This window comes from Dysidea avara, chromosome 2 (assembly GCF_963678975.1).
Source record: "Dysidea avara chromosome 2, odDysAvar1.4, whole genome shotgun sequence".
NCBI classification, from domain to species: domain Eukaryota; kingdom Metazoa; phylum Porifera; class Demospongiae; order Dictyoceratida; family Dysideidae; genus Dysidea; species Dysidea avara.
The window spans coordinates 44,158,195-44,177,732 of NC_089273.1; the positions used below are offsets into that span (position 1 = coordinate 44,158,195).

General features: G+C 35.9%; 1 protein-coding gene and 1 long non-coding RNA gene across 4 annotated transcripts; one reads left to right on the top strand and one right to left on the bottom strand.

Moving 5' to 3' along the window:
• Positions 1-236: 236 nt before the first annotated feature.
• LOC136247438 (uncharacterized) lies at positions 237-5,235 on the bottom strand. Its single transcript, XM_066039158.1, has 2 exons — positions 938-5,235; positions 237-652 (listed from the first exon to the last, which is right to left on the bottom strand). Exons 1-2 carry the CDS (start codon positions 5,221-5,223, stop codon positions 574-576), a joined length of 4,365 nt encoding a protein of 1,454 aa, XP_065895230.1. The 5' UTR covers positions 5,224-5,235; the 3' UTR covers positions 237-573.
• Positions 5,236-11,122: 5,887 nt separating this feature from the next.
• On the top strand, positions 11,123-19,145 carry LOC136247439 (uncharacterized). Of its 3 annotated transcripts, none has more exons than XR_010697543.1 (5): positions 11,123-12,823; positions 12,877-13,127; positions 13,608-13,814; positions 15,463-17,905; positions 18,305-19,145. It is a non-coding gene; the product is annotated as an uncharacterized lncRNA (long non-coding RNA). The 3 variants fall into 3 exon arrangements; XR_010697544.1 differs by having other exon boundaries at positions 15,463-17,753; positions 17,800-19,145; XR_010697542.1 differs by having other exon boundaries at positions 12,149-12,823; positions 15,463-19,145.
• The last annotated feature ends 393 nt before the right edge of the window (positions 19,146-19,538 follow it).

The following is a 19,538-nucleotide window of genomic DNA, read 5'->3' on the forward strand; positions in this document are numbered from 1 at the left end:
TGCTTGGTCAGTACAAAATTCCATTATGGTGCTTTCAACAAGACTATTACTCAGTATCACTAGATTTTGAAAGTCGTTGATTATTATTATTATTAAATTAGTCTGGTGTAAAGACATGGTAATAGAAGAAGTGCCATTATAGCCTGTATGATTAATGATACAAGATTTGAGATTATCATAATATATATCATATCCAGTGTGGTCATACTCTTGATTAGTATTCAGTTATTGTCGTAGATGACTATATATACTAAAAAAGTCAAAGTGTGCATGTAATATGAGTTGTGTGCAAATGCAAATATAATAGTGTTATGTGCTCATTAATTTATGTATAGTACAGCACTAAACTGCAACAAAGCAATAGATACTTTCTATAATGAACACAAAACCAGTTTGATGCAATGCTGTAATATTAAAGCCTAAGTTTGACTTTGTCAAGAGTATAATACTGCAAAATAATTATGTGTTAGCTAATACACTACAAAATTACTAAGCATAAACATGACAAGGTGTAGGTATAATAGAATGTATTAGTATGTGTGATTAAACACTGCAGTTATAGTTTGTAAACAATCAATCTTCAATCTCATTCATCAATTCAATGAAGGAATTACGATAGTGAGTAAATTCATCATCAACATCTGACTCCTTGCTACAGTGAATTTTAAAGAACACAAATGAGAACCTATTTTTAGTATAATGTGATCAGACTGCCTACTTTTTTCAGCCTCATGTTTATACCTACTTTTCTATGACACACCTGTAAAAACTGTCAAGGGTTAATTCTTTTATTTGTGAGATATGTTGTGCCACATGGTGGTTGTAAATTGTGTACCATATTGCCAGTCAGCCTTATATTTTGGTAGCCTGATCTCATATAATTAATTTTATATTGGCAATACCACCTATGGTGTGTCAATACCTATTGGCTACTTACATTTCACATATGTAAGCATTCCTCCTGCTGTTATCGTCAATAACAGTATCAACAAATTCTCTCATCGGTATTTCATCGTTGTCATTGGTATTATCTTGTTTAGGAGATACGAAATATTCAGTGATTTTCTTGATTTTACTTTTATAAAGGTAAATTTCCATCATCATAAAAGCTACTAGTGGTAGTATAACTAGAATGATAGTAAATGCTAACAACAAATCTGGATCAAAACTGTCAATAAGTGGTATCATTGAAACCACAATTAACAATTGTAAGATCAAGCCATCAAACATGTTAAGAATTGTTCTTGAGTATGGTATAAGGGTTACGTGTATTAAGGCCAGTATGACATTAACAATGATCAACAGATACTGGGTGGTGTTATCATTGGACGAATTAACAATGATTATCAGGATAATTACCAGTCGACATGTCATGTAATAGCCCGCAAAACTACGATACTTGTCTTTGTAACATCCTTGAAACTGATCAAGCAATGGCTTTATTCTTGTAAAGTTGATTTTGCAATTCAGGAAAGGCTCAAGAAGGAGTAGAAGTGGTAGACCAATCACAATCACTAGTGTACACAATATTGCTATGATACCATATGGTAGATGACGACCTTGAAAATACTCTATGTCAGGTGACAGGTAAGAGTAAACCTTATCCACATTATGAAATGTCAGTGATCTCAACAGCAGTAATGAAGTTGTGGCCACAGAAGTGTATGACAATAAGAGAAGATAGCATATAACATGGATAATGCCCCTGCTCACAAATGTTGAAATCCTGTAAGATAGCCTTGCTAACAAACAGATTATTCCTACAATGATGGTGACAGCTAGTGGATGTGCATAATGAATAAATTGTTGGTCAATTCCACTTAGATTTTTCACAAAGCAAAGTTGTCCTAGAAATTGTGGAGTAATCTTTGCTATACTGGACATGATGCTTACAGTTGTAAACAATCCTGCTGAGATGTATAAACGTTCACCTAGTAAAATATCCAACACACTGTAATAGTATGTAATAGCATACAAGTATCCAATCCCAGCATGATAGTATGTCATAATAAACACAAGTATAACTATGACTATCCAGTATATCATTGATAATGTGACTACCAGTGATGTCTGCCCTGTTGTACACTTTTTAACACTTACACAATCTACAGAATCAAATGATAGAGTGTAGCCTTCTTCACAACTACCACAAGCAGTACCAGATCTGTTTGAAAGACACTGATTTATTCTTATTGGTGAAAGTTGGTAAAATTCATTGGTAGTTTTACAACAACTAAAGTTACAATAACTATTAGGACAAATGGTCACTGTAGTTCTACCATCAACCACACCAAACCAATAACCTTCCTTGATGGTTGATGTGCTATCAATACAAGATACAATGTCATTATCACTGTAGCATATGCACCTTTGTGTTGTATTATCATAGTGGAAACCAGGGTGACATGGTGATAATTCGACTATTAGTTGTTCGAAAATTGTTTTCAGGTCTGACTGACTACCTGAGTGTGAAGTAAAATTCATTGGAATGTTTTCTGCTTCTGTAACTTTGTCTCCTGTTAAACTAAGTCTTTGCAGTACATCACATGAAATTAGTACATACTCTGAGCCAGCAATATGGTGAGCTTTATCAGAACTGCTCACTGAAAACTGTGTTGCAGCAGCTTGTTTGTTGTAATAGTCCCAGACACAGCCATTGACTGCAATTTTCTGACCAAGCATTATATTCCTTACAATATAAGTCTCACAATTTGTGTGATCATCATTATCAATACACATAGCTGGTTCAAAAAATACTAGTTTATTTGGAGAAGTAGAGATGTAGTCAACAAACTGTCTTTGTCCACTACCTACTATTATACTGTTATTTAGACACTGATCATCACATGATGATGGCACATGTACATAGATATTGTTGCCAAAGGGAGCCGTGTTGTTGTGGAGATATATTTCTATTGTATTAAAATTCATGATGCTATTAACCTCCTGTGACAGTTCAGCATATATAGCTCCACCATATCGATCAGCAATGTTACCATCAAATGTGATATTTGACCTAATATTCAATACTATTGAGAAGTTGTCATTAAGGTGTAAGGCACCACCATTTTCTGTAGCTGTATTGTAAGCAAGTATAACTACAGAGTCATCTTCAAATGTGATGGACGATGATTTACTAGTATGTATAGCTCCACCATATATGGCACTGTTTTCAATTATTGTCAAATTTGATTTTCCTTTAGTTCTCATTATAGAATTATCAAAAGATATTGCTCCACCATACCTTAAAGCAGTGTTTTCAGTAAATGTTATTGTTGTGAAATCTTCAAATGATACTCTACTGTTAGTAGCAGCATGGATAGCTCCTCCATAGTTTACTGCTCTATTATTATAAAATTTCACTGTTGAGTTTCCATGAAATGATATGATACTATTTGTAGTACAGAACACAGCTCCTCCATCAGTAGCAGTATTGTTAGTAAATGTCACTAGTGATCTACCTCTGATTGATAGTTTAGAATTAACCCAAATGTCCACAACTCCTCCTTTTACTGCACTGTTGTCACTGAATGTTACATTTGAGTTATCATTAATTAAGATGTTACAAAGGATGTTACAATGGACAGCTCCTCCTTCACTTGTGGCTTTATTCTTTTTGAATGTGATTGTTGAGTTTCCCACAATTGACATATTTGAATTACTAAACACAACCAAAGCACCTCCATTTCTATTAGCAGTGTTTTCAATAAATGTTGTTATTGAGAAATCATCAAATGATACTGTACTGTTAGTATAAGCATAGACAGCTCCTCCATACCTGGCAGTGTTGTTTGTAAATATTGCAAATGAATTTCCATGAAATGTAACATGTGAATAATCAAAAATCTGTATAGCTCCTCCATGATCTGCTACTCTATTATTGTAAAATTTCACTGTTGAGCTTTCATGTGATGATATAATGCTATTACCATAACAGTACATAGCTCCTCCATGTACTCTAGCTCTGTTTTTAGTAAATGTTATAATTGAGCTACCTCCAAATGAGACTGAAGCATTACCAAATAATGTCATGGCTCCTCCAAATTGTTCAGCACTGTTGTTATTGAAGTTTACTCTTGAGTTGCCATCAAATGAGATGTTGGAATGTCCACTAGAATAGATACCTCCTGCACTAACAGAAGCAAAGTTATTGATGAATACTACAGTGACATGATCAGTAAATGAGATAAATGATGTTGTGTTAGAATAAAAAACTCCACCATAACCATTTGCTGCTGAGTTGTTTGTAAATGTTACATTAGAATTTCCACTAAATAAAACTTGTGAATTAATTTGGTAAATAGCTCCACCAGAAGTTGCAGCTGAATTAAAAGAGAAACTCACATTAGAATTGTTATCAAATGTAACAGTAGAACTGGTGCTATAAATTCCACCACCATTATCAGCTTCATTTCCTTTGAACAATACACTACCATTAAGATGTAGAGTAGTATGGGATATGTAAATTGGTACTCCACAGTTGTTGACAATTATAGAATTTTGTAAATAATTGTGACTTGGATATTTGTTATTTAAAGTACCAATGTAAACAATACTGTTAGCTGGTCCATTAGATTCAAACCTGTTGTTGTCAGTTAGTATCATTGACTGAGCAGTTGAAGACAAGTAGTATATGGCAGCTCCTTGACTTCTGTGTTCATTGTTATGTGCAAAGTTACAATTTTTGATGTACGCAATTCCTGAAATATTTGACAACACAACAGCCTGTCCTTTTGAGTAAATAAATAAACAATTCTCAAATGCAACACCAGATGAATTGTAAACTCCAATTGCTGGTTTATTCTTAGAACCACACCTCTCCCAGTTGATACCTTCCATGGTCACATTATTACAATCAACAAACTTCACTGCTCCAATATCATTGCACTGTATAGTGGTAGAATTGATGTGTCCAATAATAGTGAAGTTATCAAGACCTTCTATTGTAACTATTGAAGATAACACAATAACATGACTTGTAATGTTGATGATGTCATTACTAGTGGCTTTGGCAAGAGCATCAACAAGTGAGTAGAAAACATCATCTCCAATTGTACAACATGGAAGTTCATCCTGATCACTTTCACTACCTGAATCACTGGTAACCTTTGTATCACTAGTAAAGTTAGTAGAAACATCTTTGTCAGGCATTACTCTTTTGACCCCTTCAACATTCCAAATCCAAAATAGCAAAAGAAATATTACTTTTAATGTAGATAGCATATTGTATTTTCACACAGCATATCACAGCACAATCTGCTAGTGTCAAAGTTGGATTATTTTTATACTCATAGAAACCTGATAAATGATAGTCCTTAATACTGTAACATCACCAAACCACAATAAATCCCCTTGATGTTTTCATATTCATTAAACCAAAATTGAAACCATAAAAATTATAGTTAATTATGTACAGGAAGGAGAAGATTCATAATTAAAATGTTTCTATCATCCAGTGTAATAACGTACAGAGCTTTGTTATTATTTAGTGAGTAGCAGTCACAAATATTGGTAATGGCATGTTGTGGCAATTAAATATGTACACAGCTTTGTGTGCTACACTTCACACTCATGATCTGCAAAGACATCATCGGCTCGGGCCCTCTAAAGCTATCATAGTTATGTATTGGCCTTGACATACCTACAGAAGTCCATCTCCAGAAGGCAGAATAAGACACAGTTAGTGTGAAAATTGTTAGCCAGATAGTTTAGCTATATTATGGTGGTATTAATTTAAACTTGTTCATGCATCCCAAAGATCAGATCACACTGAAATGACATCACATGAGATCACACCATCTCCCAAGGGAACCTGGATTCTAGGAAGGCTGCTGCTACTTTCTCAAGGCACTACTATATGGGTGATTACAGGTTGTATTGATGGGGAGTGTTCATGTGTGACCTTGGACACAATGAACACAATGTACTTAGACATTGGACACATTAGACACATACATTGGACACAATGTACATTCTGTTATCAGACATTCAGTACATTTTTTGGTCGTGTGCATTAGTTTAGACCACCTGCGTAAAACATTCTTATAATACAATCACTATTGAATGTGATGCTTTTAACATCAATTAGAGTGGTAACCACATCAAAGGGATACTTGAAACAACTGTTTGATGTGGTTTAACTTTCTTAGTTGAGAAGCATTCTGTGAGACATATAAACTGTTTATTTTGTTTCTTTGTTTCTTTGTTTCTGTATTTCTTTCATCATTTACAAGTACATGTTCCTTTATAGCCTGCAGCTTGTCTATACAAACCAGTCATCAGGAAGCCACAAGCCACTGACTAAATTGATGGAGAGACTAACTGTTTACAGTGTGCATGCATGTATGCGTGTTATTGTAGATGTTTTTGTATTTCTAAGTTAATTGAACTATAATTTAGTAATGTATCACAACGAGTATGCAGTGTGAAGTGTCTTGTCCTGGAGGAAGCTGGTCTATCACATCTTACTTTAGTAATTATTCTTTCTTGTTATTGCTAGTGCAGTGGCGTAGCCAGGAACAAAAAAATTTACCGAGTCAAAGTTAATACATTGTCGATCAAATTGCTCATGACACAACTGATTCACAAATGCTTTCAAGCATGGGTGGTACAGCATTTGCAGGTTGACTATCTCGTTGGGTAGAGGAAACTGTTTCAGAAGACTCTGAGCATTTTTCTACATGCCACAAGTAATGCTCCAGCATAGTTAATGCTAAGATATACCATGCTTCAATTATTAGACTAGTTTAATTGCACGCAACACAACTTATTCCGAAGATAATTTGAACGGTCAGGCCATCCATGGACTGCAACTGGAGGTCATAGTCATGCATACTACTTTTTATTGATCTGATGTGATATTTAAGTCAGAGATAATTGTCTCTTTCATGTGATGCTCAACTGCATGTACTAAGCATGTCAAGCTATAGGGAGTCTGGGGGAATGCTTCCTCAAGGAAAATTTAAAAAATATGTGCTTTGAAATGGCATGTGGAGACTATTTTTTAATTGTAACTGCTAATGTATGATATGCATGATCAGTTAGCTCAATGTAATGCCATGCAGTTGACTCATTGGAACTTTTGAAAAGCAATATAAAGACAATTAACATAAATGTAAATGATCGAGCAGTGTAATTAGAACAGTGGCAATAATCTGCATTGAATGCTCTATTAGAATATATTACGATGACTGCTCTATTAGAGTATCTCGATCTTTTACAAATTCAAAATAGAATCTATGGCTGTAGTACTAAGCAGGGATGGAGTCTATGGTGGCATGGTGCCTTGCATAGTGCTGGACCACTTTTCAGCTACTGAGGTACAGTAATGCTGTCTAGTAACGTTTGAGTAGAAAATCTGGGGTGCCAAAACTCAGGCCTACTCAGCCTGTTGTAAAGCATTTTTACTGAGGCAGCTGCCTCGGTTGCCTCAATGGTAGCTACGCCACTGCTAGTGTAACTATTCAAGCAATTTTTGCTCCAAATTTACACCAGATTTGAACTCAAATGGGTGAATTCTCAAAACATTTCCTGTGGGGGCATACTCCAGACCCCCCTAGATCTCTAAACTTTTTTTTAAGTTTTTCTCCTGCCCTAATGGCACTCACTTCCACCCACACGTCTCTATGGAAAACAAGCTAGAAGAACAACTAAACGCATTCTCTAGGTTTTACACTGTGTATGTGCTCAAAACCTCTTAGTATTAAACAACACCCATCATAATCTGCTAATTTTATTACAAGCATTTTCTAGCTTGATGTAGACTATGTGATTTATACCTTGAAAAGTAGACTATCTCATTTGATGCCAGTTTCAGCTAGCTACTACTTTCGAAGTTTACTTGTAGGGGATAACAGAACACCTATTATTAGTTGGATTGAGCTTTCTAATTAAGGTCAGTGCTGGATTTGCCTATTAATGACGAATGACGTAGTCAATACGTCAAAGAAGCACTTTCTAATTGGGCGCGTTTATGGACGACCTAGAACCACAAGAAAATGGCTGTATTTAGCATTGATTTAACCTACATCTTAATGATGAGTTGAAAACTAACAGATTCAACTTACTTCGTAGGGCCAGTGAGTGAGTGTATTGTACAGTAGCTATGTTAAACATTTGTGCCTACTGAACCATAGTCAGTATTGCCACATGCAGAACATGTAGAAAAGGACGTCAATCCTACTACCATAGATAATATATACCTTATGGTATATATTATCTATGGTAAGCAGAGGCGGATTCAGGAGCTGGCAAGGGGAGGGGCACAAATAGGCTATTATTATATTTTATAATTGTAAGACTCATATGCATGAGCATAGTACAATGATTAGTTACAAATTAAATTAGAATGTAAGTAAATAAGTAAGTAAATTAATTAAGTATAAGTAATGCTAAGTTGTAGGTGGTTGGGGAAAGCCAGATTCTCTTGTTAGTTGCTACATTTTTGAAGCACCAAACAATCACCTCTTTATAGTGTCTCACCGTTGAATTTTGTCATTTTGGCCTTTGCAGATGGTTGTGGAGTCGTAAAAGCTGTTCAAAAGGCTTCGAATGTCTTAAACAACAGCACTGATAATTATTTTAGAGGCGCTTAGTACGCACGAAGGGGCTGGGTAACAATTTCACAACTAATTTAGCTGGTTTGCTTTGATTTCAGGTGAAATTCTACTAAAATGTGCATATTTTCACAAGTTTTATAGCAAAACTGATCTTGGCCTGATAGAGTTCAGTATTTTATTCAGAAGTAGCTATGGCTAGCTTCTTCACAAGGTGAGGGGGGGGGGGGGCATTTGCCCCAAATGCCCCATCCTGGATCCGCCATTGGTAAGGTATATATTATCTATGATCCTACCAAATGGGTCATTAATCCTCTATTTATGCATATTTCATTACCTTCACTACAAAATGGACATTGTATAGCACTATTTGAGATGTATTTCCAATCCAACACTGTATGTCAATTTCATTTTTAAGCAGTAGGCCAATGACCTCTAATTTCTGGTATTGCATAGATACAGGCATTCATATTTTAGACAGCAATGTGGGTAAAAGTTTCCTTGAAGATGAAGACATTAATGGCCTTTAGTAGAATTTCTGTAATTATTGTGATAGCTGATATCAATTACTATTATCAAGCTGATGTACGATCACAATAATTATGTGAAACAAAGCTAATCCAATATAGTAGCATAGACATATAGTATAACAATTTTCACTGTAAATTCTGTTATAAAGCAATGACATGAGACTTTAAACAGCAGTTGAACAATGTGGAACTTTGAAGAACAGTTGACATTACATAAACTGAGGTTTCCAGGATATTACAAGAACAAGAGTACTCATTAATAGGTGTTTTTGTCTATTTGTATCTGCTGTAGAAGTCTGTCACAGCTGGCAAGATCAAGTCAGGGAAAAGTTAGTGTTACACTAGCCAGATAGTGTAGCCAGTCCATGATGGTGTCATTTTAAATGATATGCCCAAAATAGCTATAGATTTTCATAAATTAGTTACGTATATTAACTTGCTGTCTTTTATAGACCTACTATCTATCAACAGGATCTCTTATTTCATTGCTTTTTAGTTCAACTATACATCCCTTCTAAAATTTAAAAATTAACTTTATTCATTTGTTGTACAATAGCATTCTCATCCCAGATTATATCCAGTACAATGACACACTGACTGAAGCAGGGTCATATTAATTATTGTAACTACATGCCTTGTATCCATTATGGTACCACTGTATTATGTTGATATGCACATTTTAAACTGTTCACATTAAATAGTAGAAGACCCTTGCTTAAAAAGACTTCACTGTCTTGCTCTGACCAGCCAGGACATAATTTTATAGACACAGAGCATAAGCAAAGAAATTAATCAAAGTAAAATTATATTACATTACACCTGTTGTATGATGAGCATGTAGCTATTGTAGTGGATGCCTGTAACCAGCTAGATTTGCCTCAACCTCAGTGCACAAACTAATTCTGGCAGAGTGGAATCTTGGCAGATCATTGGGTGTGAGCCAATTATACTTTGAAAATAGCCTATTGTGCTTTTTAAGCAGTGCTCAATCCATCCTATTATGCTCAAAATTATATTCTTGAAATCAAGATTATGCTCTAAAGTTGGCTGTTTAATTAAAATATATCAGCCTTTCCTGACTGTTGTATTACAGTAAGTGATAGCTCTATTAGAGTATCTTGATATATTTCCACGGAGTGTGAGTATAATCAGCCAAAAAACAATGAAAAATAACATTGCACATTTTTTGGTATGTAAAGCAGGTGTAGTGTGTTCGTGATTTGCAGTAATTTTGGTGTGTACATTATTTTATTTAAAGTCTTGAAAATCATCCTATTTTGCTGGCATACGGCTTGATGCTTTTGATAGCCTATCATGCCTCAAAATTTTGCTGGCAAAATTGGAGGGCCATTCATTTATAATAGCATAAGCTTTCCTATTCTGACTTGTGTAAATGTGACTGTCTCTGGGAAAACCGGTCTTATCGCCCATTTAAAAGTATCGAGAAACGTCGGTTTTAAATATTCTGTGTGTTGTAGCTGGCCAATGGTGGTAGCTACGCATACTAAATTTCCACACGTTTCACAACAATTTCTTACCTTCCTGATCATCCACTGAAGAAGTAGTCAACAGCTAAGTTTCCCGCCATTTTACATAGTTTTTAAACCGAGGTTGTCTGTAGCAGGCGAGCTCCAGAAGGGTGGGAGGCGGGAGCCCTGGAAGGCGGGCAAGATGGTGTTCAAAAATTGAAAAGAGACGTGCTGGGATGAATTAGGCCAAGTTATACGCCATTCAGGGCTCAGAACTGGCTAAAATGAAAGGAAATTTACAGCACAGGTCATTGTCCAACACCACAGAGCTGTACAGCCACACACAGCCATCTCCTGGTTGGCCAGGGCTCCATCAAGACCCCAGACCACTCGTACGGCTCGCCACTGTGCTCTAGAAAAGCAGCCAGCAAAAGCAGACCACTTTACTCTGGTCGACTGTGGCAGTGAAACTTGATAGTGCATTCATTAAGCTTTGTGTTTGTGTGAAAAAATCAAACTTCCTGTCTTGGGCGATAAGAACGGTTTTCGTAGATCCAGTCACAAATACTGTCAAAAACTTATTGCCAAGGCGGCAAACAATATTTCTTAGTAGAAAATATTCACAAGCATAAATATGTCATGTAGCTAATTTGTTTTCGTAGGTTGAGGCAGCCAAGAAGAAGTGGGTCACCAGTGTTATTATCACACCAATAAATTGTTGAAATGTTGTAAACAACTTTGCGGTAAGGTAGTTACATGGATGATAGCACTTGAACATTATTAATTCACAGTCCATTGACATTTCTCAGAACTAGCAATATAACAATCACTACAGTATAACATCAACAGTCACTAATAACATACAATACCTCTCCATAACATTTCCACTACAGTCTAAAACTACAATACAGTACTTATAGTATACAGTCACTACCTCACACTTCATGTTGCATTGTGTAGCTATGGAGTATATCCACTAAGTGTAGTAGGTTGTCTACTAAATACACTGAGGCTATTGTCACTAGATGCTAAATATCAATGAAATCATAGGATCCTGTGATATCAATTTTATTGATGGTACAAATACAAACACAAAGTAGTCAATTGCTGTCACTTTAGTAACAGACAAGCATTTTGCAAATCTCTATATACATACACTGTAAACTTAATTTTGTCCAGATAAAGAGCCTGGCAATGCTACTTATTTATAATGATCATTAATTGGTGAACATTAAACAGCAACTAAAGTTGACAGTATCATAATAATTATATCATGATCAGTCATTGTTGTTCACAAGTTACAGAATGCAAATATTCTATTCCAGTACTGAGATATGACCTGTAAAGTGACGGGGTGTAGTTTATGCCCACATACCCTGTTTTCACAGGGCCAGTCACATATCAACTTGATACAAGGCCAGTTCATATTCAAGAATCTTTACAGGAACATTACTTTAATGTACTAGCATGGCATGCTAGGTAATCAAAATTAATAATGTGTAATAACTACCACAGGATAAAGTTAGCTAATGAACACTTCATAGAAATATCAGTTTGAAAGAATCTTTACAGGACATTATTTTAATGTTTTAGCATTTTTTATGTTATGCTAGCTAAACAAGTTAATGTATATAATAATGGCTACAACTCTGCTATGTGATGTTGTGACAATTAATAGTGTACATATGCAGTGTTGCATGCTATACTTCACACTCATGAACATATCTACAATGCATAATCTAAAATCATTCCAATGTTCTCCAACGGCCAATGTATGGGGCCTTGACATTTCTGCAGAATTGTGTCTCCAGAAGGCAGAAAATAGTATGACACAAGGAGACCGGTGTGGAATGCCACTTGTTTACTGATATACACTGCATCAGCTATGTTATAAGGTCAGCTGTACTATAATCCACACATGCACAAACAAAGCAAAGCCTTTGGCTGCAGTTTGGATGCGGCCACGCTTGCTCAGTGGATTAATACCAGGGGCGGATCCAGGAACTGGAAAGGGGAGGGGCACAAACAGACTAAGTTGTAGATGGTTGGGGAGAGTTGTTAAGTTTAAAGCAGCAAATAGTAGTGTCTTACTGTTGAAATTTACCTGTTTGGCCTATGCAGATGGTTGCGAAGTCTTACAAGCTATTCAAAAGGCTATAAATTTCTTAAATGCCAGCAACTCGATAATTACTTTTAGAGGCGCTTGATACGTACGAAGGTATTGGGTGACGATTTGATAGTTGCTTTGGTAGTTTGACTTTGGTTTCAGGTGAGGTTGCATGCAATAATATGCATATGTTTGATGAGTTGTATAAACTTTAGGCCTGACAAGGTTAATATTTCAATGAAAAGAATCACAGTTCCTCCACAGCATCGGGGCATCTTTGACCCGCCATTGAACACTGGAACATCTGTGCACTACTGAGTCAGTGCAGAGAACAGGGCTAGTAAACCAAAGGAGGCTGTACCATATTTCACAAGTGAAGGTGTGGGCACCTAAGTCCCACCTGCCGCACCTTCATCCACTATGATAGACATGGACAGTTGGAATTTACTTCCCCAGTTTACACAAGGTACCCATTGATCTTACAGTACACACACACATATATGTAACTGTCTCAATGAAAACCTGTCTAGTTCACACAAATATGCATTTTGAGAAAAATGAAATTTAAACTTTGCTTCATCAAGTATCCGACAACGAGCTAATCTTACAACTTTGTCACATTTATCTGGAACTAGTAGTGGGTGGCTTAAGGCTATTATTCCTCAAGTATCCCTCGTCCTGTTTGTAATCAGCCTGAATTCGTCAAATTTTTCTTACGTCAAAATTTCCTTGCGTACGGTAAACCCCAACAACTCGATAATTAATTTTAGAGGTGTTTGGTATGTACGACGGTACTGGGTGATGATTTGATTAGTTGCTTTGGTAGTTTGACTTTGGTTTCAGGTGAGGTTGCATGTAATAATATGCATATGTTTGATGAGTTGTATAAACTTTAGTCCTAACAAGGTATAATATTTCAATCAAAAGAATCACAGTTCCTCCACAGCATTTGGGGCATCTTTGATCCGCCATTGAACACTGGAACACCTGTGCACTACTGAGTCAGTGCAGAGGACAGGACTAGTATCTAAGCCAAAGGAGGCTATACCATGTTTTGCAAGTGAAGGTGTGGGCACCTAAGTCCCACCTGCCGGACCTTCATCTACTATGATAGACATGGACAGTTGGCATTTGCTTTCCCAGTTTACACAAGGTACCCATTGATGTTACAGTACAACACACACATATATGTAACTGTCTCAGTGAAATCCTGTCTAGTTCACACAAACATGCGTTTTGAGAAAAATGAAATTTAAACTTTGCTTCATCGAGTATCCGACAACAAGCTCATCTTACAGCTTTGTAACACTTATCTGGAAATAGTAGTGGTTGGCTTAAGGCTATTCCTCAAGTATCCCTCATCCCTGTAGAGAGTTTGTAGTCAGCCTTTGCGTATGGTTAGCAATTTACTTATTTCCACCGTCTCCACTTTGTATGTGCCTTTCTACTATTGACAATTGTGGTGACCATCTTCTTGAATGTGCTCATGGGCCTATGCGCATCCGTCGACATGATGCACTACTGCTTTGTCTCAGAGTCTTCCTGGGGTTCTTAAAGAACAATGGGTTTCAGGTGATGATCACTCCTACCCCGGTGATGTTTACCACCCAAATTTTCAGCACAGCCATCCTGCATACTTTGAAATTTCAGTTCATACCACTACTCAGGCTTCACGCATTCCATCCTCTCCTTCTTGTGCTGGAGTAGTTGCTGCAGCTGGAGAGTTGGCAAAGCATGAAAGACATTGGGACATTGTAGAGGACACAGGGTGTGACTTTATTCCCCTTGTGGTTGAAACGTATGGTGTGTGGTCTCAATTTGCCTTTCACATTCTTTACTTTAATGCTGATCACACCACAGCAAGAAGTGGTATTTCTATTTGAGTGGCCTGTAAGAACTTGCTGCAACAACTGTCAGTGTCACTTTGGTCCAACAATGCCAAAATGATTTTAATATACTGGGCCTTGCAGTATGGAGACACTGATTTCCCTGCTCTCAGTTTTGTAATTATAGTTTTAGCATAGTTATACGTTAGCTTGTAGTTTAGTTTCATAGCTAGTATATAGTTATTTTTGTTTGTTAGATATCTCAATAGATTTTCCATGGTTTGTGTGTTACGTATGTTTGCTTACGATGCGGTAGATGTAAACAAAACTGTCTCTGTTTTTTTTCAATGAAACCGTCTTCATACACCTATGTGCAAGGGACTGCAGGGCAAAGGCTATACCTTGATTGATCTGCCAATCCATTGTAAGCCAAATCCCAACTCTGTAGACTAATCCAAACGGAAGTTATGGCTATGAATGTAGTTTATTTTTAGTATAGTCACTGTATAAATTGGTATCCTTGGTCTCCCTACTTTCTAATGCTGTACTTCCAAAACTACTCACCATAATTGACTGAAACTTTGGTAAACAATTCATTGGACAATGCAGATACAGTGTAATGCTGAGAAAATAAAAGGGAATTTAGAAGTTGTGCCAATTAGACAGGTTTTTGCTGAGATGGTCACATACATAAAATCACATGTGCTTTTTGCCTGATACTGTGCTTCACTGTCAACTGGATGCTAAGGATAACCCATTTGATATTTGAAACAATTTATCTGGGTTGATGCAGTGTTGGTTATAGTGATATATAGCTATAACTTTACAAATTTACAATACAATTATTTGGCACTTTATTACTATTGGTGTACTATGTGTACACAGATGAATAAGATAAATTGCTAGCATTTTTGTCTACCAGGAAATCACTTAATATGATATTTATTGATTCTCAGTATCTCTTACCCTTCATAGCTTGGATGGTGTTCACACACATTGTATAAAAATAAAAAGTAGCCGGCAACTAAAAATTCAGAGTTGTTATCTGGATCAGTGAAGAATGGATACTGATATGTATACAATTAACTACTATTACATATTACCAGGAGCTTATGAGCTGCCGAAGGAGCATGAAACTTAAGCTGCCTGCTGGGTGCCATCGAAATTCAAATTCATTAGTGATTAGTTTCCATATAAGGAAACTAAAATCTCACTAGTCGACGTCGTATACTAATTGTGTGTGATACTCTTAGCAATTTATTCAAAAACTGTGACAATTTGGATTGTGATGGAACCAAGTTTCAGATATTACCAAAGTTTTAACATTGGATCATCATTATTCTCCTATGTTCTACATTCAGCCTAGCTGAATGCCTAATTAGTTAATTGTAATTCTAACTGACTAATAATTGGAATGCTTTTTAATGTAGTCTGCAAAAAGAAAAAAGGTGGCCAAATTACCAGCCAATTAAAGCTAAAAGAATTAATTATGAATGCAGTAAGGATGAATATAATACAAAACAGTCAATGATAAAGGTCTAATATTAAAACTTTGCTTATCATGGTTAATTGAATTGACATTTAATTCTTGGTTATTCTAGATTTCAACTTATGTGCTAACTGTTACTTTGATGGATGTACGGTTAAGTATAGTTTTTGAATGGATGACTTCACTTATTTTTGTTTGCATTTTTTGTTGTTGGTTCTTGAAGACTAGGATCCATACGTCTTAGTGTACATTTTCATGAACAGTTCATACCCACACTGTGACAGCTAGCTCCAAGGTCTCAAGGTGTTACTGTGAATACATTTTTTGATTATCTTGAAGTTTATCTTTAGAATAAGGGTTTAATTCATTCATTTTGAGACATGACATTTAGTCAATAGCATTATTTTGCTCCATACTCCAAAGCAGAGAGCAGTACATCCTATGTATTTCTTGTGGCTTCATCGTGTAAAATACCCTGCACATCTATGGTGTATGATGATATCAGATATATGCATAATGAGCTAATGGGAACTAGAGTAGTGTAAGGAAATGTAGAAATCTTATATTTGAGCAGAGATCAAAAGCCATGAAGCAGCCCAATGATGTCCTCAGTTTCCCAGCTTTCACCCAAATCAATAAAGCAACAGAAATCGCGTTGTGATAATCTCTACTTGATCAGTGTGTGGAGCCTCATATGTGACCCAGTCTGGGAAAATTGGTCTTATCGCCCATATCAGCAGATTTCAATTTTTACCCAGGACACAAAACTACATGAATAAACTATCTAATTCCACAATCAAAATCAGCTAGACTTGAGTGGTCTGGTTTTGCTGGCTACTTTTCCCAAGCCCAGTGATGGTCTGTACATGCGGTGGGGGCCTTAATGGAGCTCTGGTCAGCCTGGGGATGGTTGTATGTGGCTGTTCAGCTCTGTGGTGTTGAATAAGTACCTCTGCTATGAATTACCTTTCATTTTAGCCAGTTTTGAGCCCTGAATGGCCCCTAAACTTAGCTTAATTTATCCCTTGGCATTCCTTTTCAATTTTTGAACACCATCTTGCCTACCTTCCAGGCCCCCCTCCTCCCACCCTTTTTGGAGCTCGCCTGATACAGTCAATTTCAGTTTTAAAAGTATCTAAAATGGTGGGAAGCTTTGCTGTTGACTACTTGCACAGTGGATGCTCTGTAAAGTAAGGAATTGAATATTAATTTTACTATGTAGTGTAGCTGCAGACCTCCATTGCTTTGTTGCTTTTTATTTCTATGATTCTCACTCAAATACAAAATTTCTAATTTTCCTTACACTAGTTTGCACTGTAATAATTATTTAGCACTACATCAAAAGAAAGAATGGTGCCAGCCAGACATGAACTACTACAGAATAACTTAATGCACACCGTGACTAAATATCAACTACTGCATGGAGAGTGACATTGTCATTACTTTGTTTTCAGGTTTTTTCTATGTGCTATACTTCATTACAAATGAAGTGGCTCCTCTGCAATCAATCCAGTCCCAATTGTGATTAAATGCATTCACTGACTATCAGTTACTGGGTAGTTAACAGCCATTGCGCTTCATTTCAGGTATGTTCTACCCATTATACATGCAGCGTTACAAATAAAGAACAGCATGAAAAGTGCCTCTGCAATCCATTTACTACAGAAATCACGGACGATTCTTGTGACAACTAGCTGTACTGAAGCCACAATGTGTTACCACAAATCAACACCTATGTTGTAGTGGAGAAAGAGATGCGACATAAAGGAGGACGAAGGTAAGTCCATGACACATGCTGTGGTTTTTGAAAAGGCAAATCACAGGCTGAATCTGGATTATCTGGCTGATGCAAAGTCAAGCAGGAAAAAGTTCAAGCAGTTAGTATTAACAATAGTCAAGATATGCTTGGCTGAAGGAATCTGTCAGTCAGTAAGCAGAAAATTCTGTTTAATTAGAAATATTCTGTATAATCACGCTGGATGGGTTTCGGGTGACTTTGAGGGCTTGGGTGTGCCTAACCAGTGAACATGAATGATTATTTTGGGAAATAAAGACAAACTACCATGATCCCTAGTATACAGCACTACTGTACCTTATGATTAGTGAATGTGTGCATATGCAAATCATTTTAACTTGCAGAACAAGTAAAATGTACAAATAAAGACATAATTATTATTAGTAACAGAATAAAATGTGATATTCATTGATACAAAAAATCAATAACAATCATTTGCCACTACTCAAATACGGACAAGAATACTAATGTTTATTATACACATACATACATATATAGTTCATATGTTTACACATAACACTATCACTACGTAGGACATGAATCATATTGTATAACTACAGTATGAACAATATGAAACTTGATGACTTATTTTGTGCTGACTCTCATGGATGATATATACAAATATGACATTGCTACAATATTCACATAATATGCCAAACAGCTACGTATCTTGATAGAGGAACATCACTTATATAAATGTGAACTTAATTGTCTCACATGAAATAAATATTACTGTTTAGCTATAGTACATGCTTGAAATAGGAGGTAAATTATTTACTAACAATATTGTTTTTAAAATGAATACAAATGCTAGTAGATATCTCATGAAACGATTACATTGAGAAACAATAAATATTACACCGTGATTATCTTTGGGGTAGTTTTGCTCATCTCATTACAATTAGTATGTGGATTGTTCACTATAAGATAGCAGTTTTGTTTTTTTACATTATGTGGCTTCATCATGTCTACTACCCTGTACATTTACTGTGTATACTGATAGCAGATGTACTGGTATCCATGGGAACTACATGTAATAAAGACGGTGTAAGTCAGTCATTGTTGTTGACAGAATCCTACGTATGTATGTATACTCAATTTTTAGTCATTGTTCTTTACAAGGGTGCCATAATAACCTGTAGATGATGTAATACACAAGTTACTAGCCAGTGTTCTGTAGTTGCTGTAAAATGAAGAGGATAACATCAAATGTATATAATACTCTAGTTACAGATAACCTGGTAGCTAATAAACATGTAATTGTACAACTTGTTTTAAAGTGTGTATCTGTGTGTGCATGTGTGTTTCTGTGTGTGTTTGTCACATGTATTTGTGTGTACTTTCTTAATTATTTAAATAGCTATACAAATTTAATTTTTATGACATCAATAATATACCAGATACCACAGGACATAATTCAATGAAATGGCATATTCAAAGAATCTTCACAGGACATTATTTAATGTACTAGCATTTTTATGTCATGCTAGCTATATACAGGCATATAACTAATGAACACTTCATAGAAATATCAGTTTCCAAGAATCTTTACAGGAAAATTTATTTTAATATACTAGCATTTTTATGTCATGGTAGCTAATCTAATAATTTACCACAGGATGTAGCTACTGCAATACTTCATTAATCTTTTAAAGAAATATTATTTTAATATTATACTAGTCTAGCATTTTATGTCTGCATGCTAGCTGAGCAAATAATGTGGAATGATTATAATATATGTAGTTAGTCCTGATATGGGAGCATAAT

Coding starts and splice junctions, on each gene's coding strand:
- LOC136247438 (XM_066039158.1), bottom strand. CDS start 5,223: ATGCTATCTACATTAAAAGTAATATTTCTTTTGCTATTTTGGATTTGG. Junction 653..937: donor AATGCTTACATATGTGAAAT/GTAAGTAGCCAA, acceptor AATTCACTGTAG/CAAGGAGTCAGATGTTGATG.